Below are 12578 nucleotides of genomic sequence, written 5' to 3'. Positions count from 1 at the left end.
TGTCCTTCATATCCAGTACAGCATCAGTGATGGACTTCTGATACAGATAAAAGGACAGAAGTGAAAAAGATTCAACGAAAGTTAAAACTTTACTGGCCTCAACACCATCCATAGATCATTACTGTGATGGGAGTTCTGAGAACTAACAATGTTGGTGCTGGGTAGTCTGGTGCTGGGACTCTCTTCTACAGGCACCAATGCACACAACACAGTATTATTCAATTTTGTACAAAGATTCATGAGGTATAATCACCAGTGAATATCCAGTTCTTTTGGGGTTACGGTGTAATAATTCTACGCAATTGCTGCAAAGAGGGCTTCCTTAATGCAGCCTCATTACAGTACACTTCACAATCCATGTGGTTGAACCGCCAAAAGTCACGTGATCAAATATCATGTGGTAAAGCCCGCTAAATTCATGGTTGAACCGCCAAAGTCACATGACCAAAATCAAGTGGTAAAGGTCTGCTAAAGTCACATAATATGGGCAAGTGATTATAGAAGGTGTGTGTGGAGGTACCACAATTGATTTGAAAAGCAAAAGCTTATGTGGCAGTCCAGGTAATAAATATGGTACTGTAGCAGGGAATTCATGGGACAGATTGCGTGACAGTGGGAGGCAGACACGTCACAACTACAGATACCTCAGGAGTTCACAAATGAAACAAGATCACATAACACAGTGGCTTAAAATTCTCCTGTAAAGATGACGGAGATGATTACTTAAAGTTTCCCCGTAATGAAGACGGAACACATAACTTAAAGTTACTCCGTAAGTATGATGGTGCTGGTTACTTAAAAATTTCCCATAAAGGGTATGGTAATTTTTGCATTTTAAGTAATGTCTGCAAGACCCTAATTAATGTACTGATCTTTAAGACTATATTAGATGTATTTTTACATGACCGCCGGTTTGATTTTATTTAGATGTATTTGAGATTGGTTTTTATAAGACTTTGTCTTCCTTATACCAATTAACAAATAATAATAATAATAAAACCTTCAGTTCTGTAATTTAATTGTTTAAGCTCTTAAATTTTGTTTATTTATCGGCTGTGCCTAGAGTCATGGCAATCACGTGAATAAAAAAAAACTTAGACAAAAAACCTAAGAAAAAAAATTCGGAAAAAGCGAGGCTTGAACCCAGGACCTCCCATGCTCTAGCTCAGCACTCTACCACTGTATCACTGCTGTACGAGCTAACCTATATCCTTAGTTTGTACCAGCGTTGAAACCGGGTCGGGCGAATTTTTTTTTTGGGACCAGTTCTGACTTAGAAATTTTTCTGAATATAAAATACTGAAATATCTGAGATAGTATGTGACATTGATTAGTAAAATCCTTTCCCATCGAAACATTAGAGCCGTTCATACGGGTGAGTGTGCCCGCTGTAAAGCATTGCTAACAGTGATAATGAGTATCGATGAAGTGATTGATTTAGACTCTGATTTAGAGGTTAGTAAAAAAAGCATGGGCTTATGCACCTATCAATGTTAAGCCCCACTACCCCCCTCCCGGGCTTACTAGGGGATTAGTGGGGGATTTTGACCTGATTTGATCTGAAACTCTGTCCCACTAGTGGGGCATTTGACCGCTCGAAATTTTAGATGTTTGTTTTAACTTGCAAGCTAAAGGAATTGACCTGTTTCCTAAAGTACCTAACAGCCATACTACATGGAGATTTGACCACTAGTCGTTCCCCCATGGGTGGAGAATTTGATTTTTCAAAAAGTCAAATCCCCACCATTTCCCCCACTACGCCCGGGAGGGGGTAGGTGGGGGATAACATTGATAGGTGCATTAGTAGTTTGAGTACACGTTTATAGTGAGTCTATAATTTAGCGGAGGAATTCGTGTTTTCTTTCGGTAGGGAGAGCCACAGAGGGAAACCGATGTTTTTAATACTACGCTGGGAGGAATGCTAACTGATGAAGTGAGGGATTATGTTCTGTTGATACATATTTACAGATGTATTGTTAAAGGTGATACGAAGATATTTGAATCTTATGCAGGTGGAAGCAAAGAAGGTACATTAAATGGTCAAACCTGCGGTAGCTAACATCTTACTTTTCCTGTAGAATGGAAAGGATGTAGTCATTTTTACATCATTTATGGTAGAAAAGCTACAACGGAGTGGAGCAAACTCACTGTGTAGTTGGTTTAAGAAGGTACTAGCTACCTATAGTGTATACCTCTTTGAAATACCCAAGTTGATACAAAAGTCACTTACGGCATCTTGGGTTTTATTTTAGAATTTATTAATATGATAGTAACTTTCAAATTGGTATGGCCTACTTATACAGAGCATGGCATTACAACCATCTCATTATTGAGTGGGGCAAAAAAGAATGTAAAGGGATGGTTAGTTTTTGACAAGTGCCAAATCATATAGTAGTGTACACATAGTTGTATTATATAATGACTTATTGCAACGGCTGGGCAAGTACCATGGATAATATATGTGACCCGCTGAGCGAAAACCCGACTAGTTTGCATTTTTGTCAAACTTCTTTTTATAACTTCTTTGTTATCCACAGGGTAAAACCAATGGGCTGTCAAGGTTTTAGCCTTATCTGGTGGATAGTTGTGGAGTTATAGCGATAGACAACAGAAAGAGCAAAGCAATCAATTTGCATAGGGAAAAAATTACAGGTGCTAAAATAATCAATCATAACTCATGAAGGAAACAAGCTAGGAAGATGGGACTTTGCTCATTGTATTCACGATGAATTGGGGCATTTAGCAAGGTGTAGTGTTTGGCCTCAGTGCACCCATGCATTTAACAAAGAAGGCTGTTTTAGCTTAGAAACGGCGACATTTACGTAATATTTTACCGCAACGTAAACAAACAGCCATAACCATAACTCAGGTTTGCTTCATGCCACTAAAACGAAACAAAGATATTCTTACTCACCATTAATAGGCGAATCGGTTGGTCACTTAGTTTGCTCAATTTGGGCTTTGTTTCAGTGTTAACTGAAGCAATTAAAACGTGCATAAAATTATTTTTTGTAGTACGCGTTTTCATAGATAGTATATTACTTAAAAGACCGGGATTGGAAACGGAGTTCGCGCGTTGAAACACTCCGTGTTACCGGAAGTGTGGAGGCAAGCTTCAGGAAGGACCGAATACACGGCTATTTTATGTGCTGGCGAAGAAATGGAAGGGTTTCTTTACTTAGCCTTAGGTGCACAATTTCATTGGGAAGCCAGTCAATTCAAGTATATATGGGAAACTAGCCGCGCTACACAACCAATGACTAATTTTGTCACCAGCTGTGCGTTGTAGTAGAATAGCGTGTGTTGTATTAGAGTTACTTCATCACACAAACGAACGGTCTCGATGACTGTTTCGCCGGGAAAATCGGTCCTAGTCAATTCATGCACTACCCGGCCATATTAACAATAATATAGTTTATCACACAGGCACACACACACAACCATGAACACACTTCCCACAAGAGGAGTCATAACAATCTAATTATGGAGAAACATTTTCTTCTGACAACTGCAGTTGCTATCCAAGTCTTTTAGTCCATCTCCATTAAGTACACACCACAGAATCAATCAAGATGATGACTTAACGTTACATCCTTTCCTTGCTGACACTTCTCCATGTATACTTGCTGACACAAATACAATCCTATACAGCATTAAAAGTGATACACAACTATCCACTAAATACAATAATGAGTTGATTAATAAATACACAAGAACACAACATGTACTTTGTATAGTATTAGTAGTGTACTACATCAGCATATAGCATAAGGGACCGTATGTAAGTCATGCACCACAATAAGTCATGTGGTTCTCACTTGTATGTGATACGGGCCTTCAAATTACGTATATTTACAGATGGTGCCTAGTGTCCTCAGGTCCTGTTTGATGGGGTAAAACATGTGATATCATGGCACTGTATAGTTTGGTTTCTATTTGGCTTGTTATTGTCAATTTTTGAAAACTGTTGCACAAGGCCAGTTACGAGTGGCAATGTAAAAAGTGTGGACTTACAGTCCATTACACTACTACATACTCAAACATATAGTTGAAAATTAACCAGTCAAACTAACAACTAACTATTTACTGTACAACCAATGGAGCTAAAGCCTTTACCACCCAGACTGGGTCAGCACTACTTTACTTTAATTTCTCTTGGTGCACAGCTTTATTTACCCAGGCTTTCGAAGGCTGGAACCCTTTTCACAGCTCAAGTTGCTTTTGTGCAGTACAACTATACAACAAAAATATAAAACCAGTGATCAGCTTAGGCCATGACAAATTAATCTTATGTTTCAGGGATGCGGATGCGGTGGGTCACTGTTTTGGCAAACTCAAAAATAAAATATTGTGCAAGCAGTAACAGGTGTAGTAGCCAAGGGGAAGGAAATGGAGCTCCGTCCCTTTATTATGGAAGGACTTCAGCTTTTGCACCAGTCAAGATAAAGATACTCTAATAGAGCAGTCATATAACTATCAAAACCTGCTGGCTCACTACTAGAGGGCAAACAATCCATGAAATACATGATTAATTTGGTATGGCCTTAGTATAGTAAATTACTGTGGACATGATAGTGCCACAAAATTTCAGAACTATGGCCAGACAAATGTACCAAATGATCAGCACTTCAACATTCGCAACAGTTCAACTATTCCTTACCCTTCTTATTTGTGCATATTTACAGCAGTAATGATGGTACACTAACCAAATAATCATTGTCACCTTCAAATTTACACCAGGTTGGTTACAATGAAATTTTGAACTAACACACTTAGCACGATTAAAACTCTTTACCTCACATCCTTACATATTGTGGCACCATTAAAACTGAACTTGTATCTAGAAGAATGACTCACATTTAGGGTCCATACACAAGGAAGCAAAGATTGTTGGCATGAAACCAATGGATGGTCTGTTGTTCTTAATCTACTACAGATACCAACTCAAAATATAGCCTAAGTGATGTATTTTATCACAGACAATCACCTCGGCGACTCAAAACGATCAAAAGATGCTTGTCTGGATAGTTTCACGCCCATTTGTGAAACAGGCAAAAAGATACCACTGGCTAAAATTTGGCACAAGTCACGAATTTGTTACAATAACACCTCTAAACTCACAGTACAGTATCACTATTGAATAGCGCATCAATACAGCATACATTCGTGACATAAAACAATTTAGAATTTTTGCTTGCTCCAGTGAAAGAGAGAGGAAGCAAAAATAGCGCATATTTTCAAAACGTGAATATGCACTTTTTTCGTACAAAAACTGGACTAGCGTGTACAACATGTTATAATATGACTAACCACGTCGATAACTCATCAGTTTTCAGATTCTCGAGTGACTTTTCAGCGTCCAAAGGTAATTATTTTTCCCTAGCGCGGATAACAGGGATTGTTTCAAGAGTGCCTACGTCATAACTACAGGGTATATTGGGTCCGCGAAAACCGTTTCCAATCCAGGTGTTATAATATCTATGGCGTTTTTTACCCAATGTATTTCAATGCAGTTTTTCTCGACAACAGAATTATGCAAACTAGGCGGGTTTACGCTCAGCTGGTCACATATGTTACACGTGGATTGGAAATGACCCCGTATAAATTACACGAAACGGTGACATTTCCTGTAATAAATTTGCAGGGCAAACTTAAGTAAAGCTAGCCATTTACGCAAAGGAAGGTGACGTTTTATTCAAAACTGATTCTACTAGATATCATTCTTCTGAGAAAGGATAACAGAATATAGAGCCCTCACTTGAGTTTATGTGAATGAGAGTCAGTAGTTTCCATTGCCAGTGGTAAAGTAGCCCGAGTGTTATGCCTCACACAATGCCGACTTACCACATAGTAGTGCTATTAACACAGAACAAATGCTACTCCTTCATATGCGTTAATTAAGCTAGTCTAAGTACATGCTTCCACCACCATGATTTGTCTACACAAACATGCTTTCTCAAACAAATATGGCACATCAAATGCCATTACATCCAATATTAATCAGCAGAGGACAAATATATAGTTTCATGAAAAACCAAATAAGACTGCGTCTGTTAGAGAATACTCCTTTTCTACACTGATCTTCTCTACCAACTTTGTATAATATCGTGACATATATATCAAGGACTATATACCACTCGTAATACATTTTATGTGTGCGTTTATTATATGTTGCTGTGGCAAGTACTATATATAGCTGATTATCACCTTGCAATGGACAAAGCATTCAAAATTACTAGTAACTGAAAAATTAAATGTCCATTTTATTTTTATTGCAATTTGTTGCCTACATTATGCTATCTTAATGGTCAATGTGGTCATACAGACAATTTATGTATACAGATTGACAACCTGTTGGAGTGCTATATGGTGATAGGCTTTATTAATGTTGATGGATGCCACTGGACTCTTATGACAGCTAATGGATCTAGAAGGGAGATGATTTATTATGATTCTCTGAGAGGAAGTGGATCAAAGTACTTTGACACATACCAGTACGGTTTTAAATACGCATGAGTTAACATAAATTACAAGTACAATGTGGAAGTGCTGCATTAACTATGAGGCCCCAACACAATAACTGCATTTTCTGTACAATGCTTTAACTGATTTATTGCTTTATGGGGGAGTTCTGAAAAAAACTTGAATCTAAGACATTGAGATTACCATATTTACTTGGTTAAACGCCACAGCTACTATTACCTTAGTCCCAAAAATCGATGCAGCTACTATTCAAGGGTGGCTACTGTTCCAGGGATGTGTTTATTGTACTTAAATGCTGATTACATGTGGTTAATGCTCAAACCAAGCACAAATTCCATGAAGGACTGTCCATTTTCGTCCGAATTGTCTGCTGTGCCAAACTGTCTACCATACAGTGCGAGGCATTTGTTAATAGCCACGGCATTTATTCAAGGGTGGCATTTATACTAACAGTTGTAGCATTTATTGCAGCCACTATTCAAATGCAGCGACTATTTGAGGTGCGGAGTTTAACTAAGTAAATACAGTATTAATGCTTTGCTATTACTGTATTTACTTGTAAATGCTGCACCTTCACTAGTAGCCATACTTTAGTGGTCCCACAATTGATTTTAAAATCATGAGCTTTAACTTCATTTTCAATCATCAAGTATAGTGGTCTAGTTACATTGATTTCCTGAACTAAGGTACTTAATAAATGCCATTGCATTTAACCAAGTAAATATGGTACGTAAAATGGTTAATGACTTTTTGACTTAAATTTGTGCTTGTTTGTAAACTATGAAACTGAAAAGATTAAATGTGAAAGCTTACATGTATGGCCAGTACCATTGATCCTCCCATGCAAAACTGCGCTAACTAATACATCACCTAAGATTGTGTAACATAAAATGATATCTCTATTAAACAGGCAAATATTTGATGTACATCAGCTAACTAAGAATAAAGAAGCTATTCCATGGAATTTGTGGAAGTTTGTTGAAGCAGAGGTAATGGCTGCATTATGGATATCAGAACCTTATACTTGTAATGCGATGTAGGGAATTCCTCGCCAATCATCTGGCCATGATTGTGGAGTGTTTGTCTTAAGTTATGCACGCTGTCTTGTGCTTGGTCAGAAAATGCTTTTTAATCAAGTAAGCTAGCATACTATTGTATTTGTGTGCGTACATGAGTGTTTGTGTGTGTGTGTTGTTGTTGTGTGTGTGTGAGTGCACGGTGATAACATGTCTACATAGTTCATTCCAAGTTGGGTTGATTGCTGCTGTGATTTTTAGTGTAAGCAATGTATTGTGTTATACATTGGAGTTTGTGCTACTTAATGCCAAAAATTAGTTGTTCTGTAATGAGTGACATTGAATAACGTTAGCCATGTTTGTTTCACATCACAGGAGGATATCCCTGCAATACGCTTAATGATGGCTGATGAGCTACATAATCAAAGAGTGCTACCAGTAGTATGTGGAAAAGATATTCACACTAACAATGAGAGCATTTTGCCATTACACAAGAAGATGGATGTAAGCCATGTTGACAATGACTCCCTAAAAATACCTACCTGTATCAATGATGGTTTCCCTCAGTCACCTATCAAAAGTGGTTCCTGTGAACCACCAGTTGATGATAATTCCCTACAAACAGCATTCAGTGACAGTTTTCCACAGGTACTTGTTGATGACGACTTCCTACGAACACCCATGGAAGATAGTTCTGTCCATATTCTCGCACATACACCTGTTGATGAATCCCCTGGTGACAACAGCTTTAGCTTTCTAAAGAAAGATAACAAAATTAATGTTAACTCTTGGGAAGAGTTACCAGAAGAACTTCAAGCAGTTCTGCCTAGTCAGTCACAGTACACCTATGTAATAGATAACTTTCAAACATTGCCATGTGAAGACTTTTCTGGAGCTCCAAAATTTTCATTTGAATTTCAAGCTCGCATCAATATTTCCTCTGGTGACCAGGCTTCACAGTGGCTTTCAGATATGTTCTTGCACTCTAAATGTACCTACCGTCACGCAGGCGGTAGGCAGAGCAAGGGACAAAAGGTATTGTATAAAGCGTACATGCACTGTCAACACAAAAAAAACCCTTTAACTCCAAAACAGATGGAAAAACCAAAGAAGAGTAAAGAAAAGCGACCCTTCTTAGAAAGTGTAAGGAACAAGAAAACTGATTGCCCTAGCTCTTTAATATTGACTGTGACTGTTCCTTCCAATAAAATGAAAAGAAAGAGTCAATTAAACTGTGTGAAAATATCACATCCGACAATTATCAAAATGTGTTTTAATCATGATCATCCTGTCGATTCAGCACATGCCTTGAGTTTTCGACCTATTGCCTCACAAACAAAGGAGTCATATTATAGATTATTCAGTTCTGGACATTCTGTTGCAACTGCCCGGCACACTTATGAAACTAGAATGATGTTAGAAGCAGATGAGGAAGAAGAGATGGTTAAAGTAGGTGATAGGGCATTTAATCCTAACCCACAAGACGTTTCTCGTCTATATGATGAATGGAGAACAAAAGAGCTTGGCCCAGAAAATGGATGTGAAATGTTTAAAAAGCTTGATGAAATAATTGAGAATTATAATAAGTCATCTGGTGGGAAAATTGTCATGCAAAAGTATGCTACTGAGATGTATGATGAAAAAGCTGAAGTTTCAGAAAGTGATGTAAATGATGAAAACGAACCACCTCGTAAAAAAAGGAAGAGTGTGCCATCACCTTTGAATGTTGCTATATGTACTCCTTTAATGGCTAGAGTACACGAGAATATACCGCAGGCTGGTGAAATAGCTTTTATAGATTCAACGTCAAGCTTAGATCGTTACAATCTCTCAATGTTTATAATTTCAACTAGCCATTCTGGCGGTGGTCTTCCCTTAGGGGTATTAATAACATCTGATGAAAAAGCACCAACTTTAGAAGCTTCACTAGCATCTTTCTGTGGAATACTACCTGATAAAGCATTTTTTGGTCAAGGTCCTTCAACTGGTCCACAAATAATAATGAGTGATGACAGTTCATCACAAAGCCTAGCAGTTACAGCGACATGGCCTAAGGCAAGACAACTTCTGTGTGTCTTTCATGTGCTTCAAAGTTTTTGGACCTGGCTTCATGATGGAAAACATCACATTCCTGCTAATCATCGGCAGCCATTGATGTTGAAAGTTAAAGATCTTGTTTATGCCAAAACTGAGCAGCAGCTCTGTAGCAAATACACTGAACTTCTGAAAGACAAAACAGTTAAACTTTATCCACAATTCATTGAGCATGTCAATACTCACTGGTCAAGGAAGGAAAAATGGTCTATATGTTATCGAGAACATCTACTGGTGCGAGGGAATCACACAAATAACTATGCAGAATCTGGCATAAAGATTATGAAAGAACTTGTTTTTTCACGTATCAAAGCATACAATTTGATTGAAATGATATCTTTTGTTGTTGATACAATGGATTTGTACTACAAACGCAAACTTCTTCACCTTGCCAACAATCACATTGAACGTTGCATTAGCCTTCGCTTTTGTGGAATGAAGTCAAGTACAATTGCAAAGGAGAATATTGCACCAACTGAAGATCCAAATGTGTTCATGGTAGATAGTCAAACATCTTGTGGAGTTGTTTACACCATTGACATGCAGTTTAGTGTTTGCACCTGTCCTCTTGGAAGTGACGGGTCTCCTTGTTCACATCAAGCGGCAATTACAAAACACTTTCACTATGCGTCATGCAATAGCATTCCATCTATGTTTCCAGAGAAAAGGCGAGAATTAGCAATGATTGCTCTAGGAGATAAAGCTGTACAAGATTTAAGCTATTATTCTTCTTTGCACCAGAAGGCTGATGAATCTTTCAAGTGTCAATCCACTGTAGATTGTGTAGAAGAGACCACATTTGATTTTTCATCTAATTCCTGGAAGATAATTAAAGAAGGTGCATTAGATGATACACTTGATGATAGCCAACACTTGGTTATGCCAAGCAATATCGACAGTCGTACTGTCAGTATACTTGATACACAACAGTGTGGTTCTACTTCTTTGCTTCAGGATATTGAATTTGTATTCAATGACCTGAAGGAACGTGTGAAATCTGACTCAGATAACCATCTAAGTACAGGAGTTAAAAAATTTTGTGAAAGGTACAAAAAAATGCTACAACAAAGCCCTAACTACAACACACTAACATCTGCATTTCACAAGTTTGGTTGGGTATTCGGTGGTACTATTACCAGACAAGTAGGAGCGTTACGACATGGTAGGAGAATTTCTGTTCAAGCAACAGCTGCAGGTTGTCGTCGCAAGACTCTTTCACGTGGAAAACAAAGGACTCAGTTAGGAAGGCCAGTTAAACTTGAAAGCTCGACTCAGCGTACAAAAGGTGGAGCCGTCAGCCGTTATAATATTCCTGCAAGAAATTCAAAGCCTCCAAAAAGGCTGCATTCTTTTAGTACAAATGTACAGTTAGGCCAGCAAAATGCTGGAAAACGGTGACTTCCTGAGCAGATTGATCGTTACATTGGTATAGTGTATTTTAGTGTTATTGTAATACTTTAACAGTGAAAACACACAAAATACAACAATATAGAATTCATCAAAGTTAAATCCAATATTTCTTTGAATTAACAAGCTGGTTTCAGCAGTTAGCTAGCTACATGTCACAAGTGTGGTAAACGAACTAGCCTCAGTAAAGCTACTCCAGGAATAAAGAATCCGTTGATCTGTTGTATTGTTGGTATCTTAGAAACCCATCTGCATATATCAGTTTACACACTCCAAGTCACACCATGGTATGTTCCCATTGCTTGACTCATTAATAAGACTTCCACACTTGCTGCAACTCAAATGTGACCACATATCTCCAGTCCCACTGTACAGAGGAATCTGTTAACCCTGATTGATGTGTTTGTACAATATCCTCAATTCATAAATAGCTGGTCAGCAAGTGTCCTACAAATTAAAAAAAAAATATCATGAGTCAATTTATGTGCATGCAACTCAGTAGAACTCGTAAAAATTTACAATGCATGCAGATAGCCACAGTTACACTGTAAAAGGTTAAAGTGTCCTTTATATAGGGTCTCACTCAAGGTCCCACTGTACAACTATAATTGATGCGTCTTCCTCTGATGTTTTAAATTATTGTGCACCTTGGTGGTGGATGTCTGGCATCACTTTGTATCCAATAACGAGAATGGCGTTTGCGAGTGTCGCTAAGAGTTGCTATCCATCTGATCCATGGTCGCCACCACGGTGTTAACATGGTATCGATAGCTGCCTGCGTAGGGCGGAAGTCTTGCCACAAAGAGTCCCCTGGCACAAACCACAAACGACCACTAATCAATTTCGCATACTATCTCGGATATTTCAGTATTTTACATTCAGAAAAATTTCTAAGTCAGAACTGGTCCCAAAAAAAAAATTCGCCCCGGTCGGGTCATCCGGGTCACATTTTCTCCGGGTCATCCGTGTCTGACCCGGATTGCATCACGCGAGAAACGAAATTGTTCTTTTGACGACGTGGAAACCTATAAACGCTATCGCGTAGTTCTTTCGTGAGCCACGCCCACTTATCGCGTTACAAACATACGCTCAGCCACGCTCATTTATTAGTAAGTGCAGTATGTAGCACGAAACTGAGGGTATCTATGGTGAGGGGTAGCTATTGTTAGTAGGTGATGACCTTTTTTTTTTGGCCTTCAACCTACAGCTAGTTTGCGTCTGGATCCACCTCTGTTTACTCAACACGAATCGAACGCTCCAAAAGGTAGTCTCGCTCGCTCGAGACTAGCCGAAACATAGTCTTGTCGCACGCCTCGGCTTTAATTAATCCGGGTCAGTGGGTCATCCGGGTCAGCAGTAGTGACCAGGTTTCAACGTTGGTTTGTACCTTTATATATGCCAATGACGCATTCACGAAGAAGCCTATATCAAGACACACGGTAGTGTGTCGTGCGGCCCAAGAAGCCGGCGCGCCACACCGTGAGCATATTAACAGGAAGAAAGAAAACGTAATTTTCACACTTTTGTATCTCGGTGATCCCTTATCCGATTGGAACCAAATTTGCTGCAGAGTTGCCC

At 38.7% G+C, this 12578-nt stretch overlaps 1 protein-coding gene and 1 long non-coding RNA gene across 5 annotated transcripts; one reads left to right on the top strand and one right to left on the bottom strand.

The window, feature by feature from the left end:
• Positions 1-1303: 1303 nt before the first annotated feature.
• On the top strand, positions 1304-11445 carry LOC136264241 (uncharacterized). Of its 4 annotated transcripts, none has more exons than XM_066058954.1 (8): positions 1304-1455; positions 1871-1933; positions 1983-2027; positions 2079-2168; positions 6343-6476; positions 7394-7472; positions 7524-7619; positions 7875-11445. In XM_066058954.1, the coding sequence occupies exons 1-8, from the start codon at positions 1414-1416 to the stop codon at positions 10989-10991; spliced, it is 3666 nt and encodes a 1221-aa protein (XP_065915026.1). In that variant the 5' UTR covers positions 1304-1413; the 3' UTR covers positions 10992-11445. The 4 variants fall into 4 exon arrangements, with proteins under 4 accessions (XP_065915026.1, XP_065915025.1, XP_065915028.1 ...); XM_066058953.1 differs by having other exon boundaries at positions 6343-6494; XM_066058956.1 differs by lacking the exon at positions 7524-7619.
• On the bottom strand, positions 11026-11862 carry LOC136264242 (uncharacterized). The gene is made up of 2 exons (XR_010705016.1): positions 11648-11862; positions 11026-11447 (listed from the first exon to the last, which is right to left on the bottom strand). It is a non-coding gene; the product is annotated as an uncharacterized lncRNA (long non-coding RNA).
• Between the last annotated feature and the right edge of the window lie 716 nt (positions 11863-12578).

This window comes from Dysidea avara, chromosome 8 (assembly GCF_963678975.1).
Source record: "Dysidea avara chromosome 8, odDysAvar1.4, whole genome shotgun sequence".
NCBI lineage: Eukaryota > Metazoa > Porifera > Demospongiae > Dictyoceratida > Dysideidae > Dysidea > Dysidea avara.
This window is presented reverse-complemented; position numbering and strand designations above follow the sequence as displayed.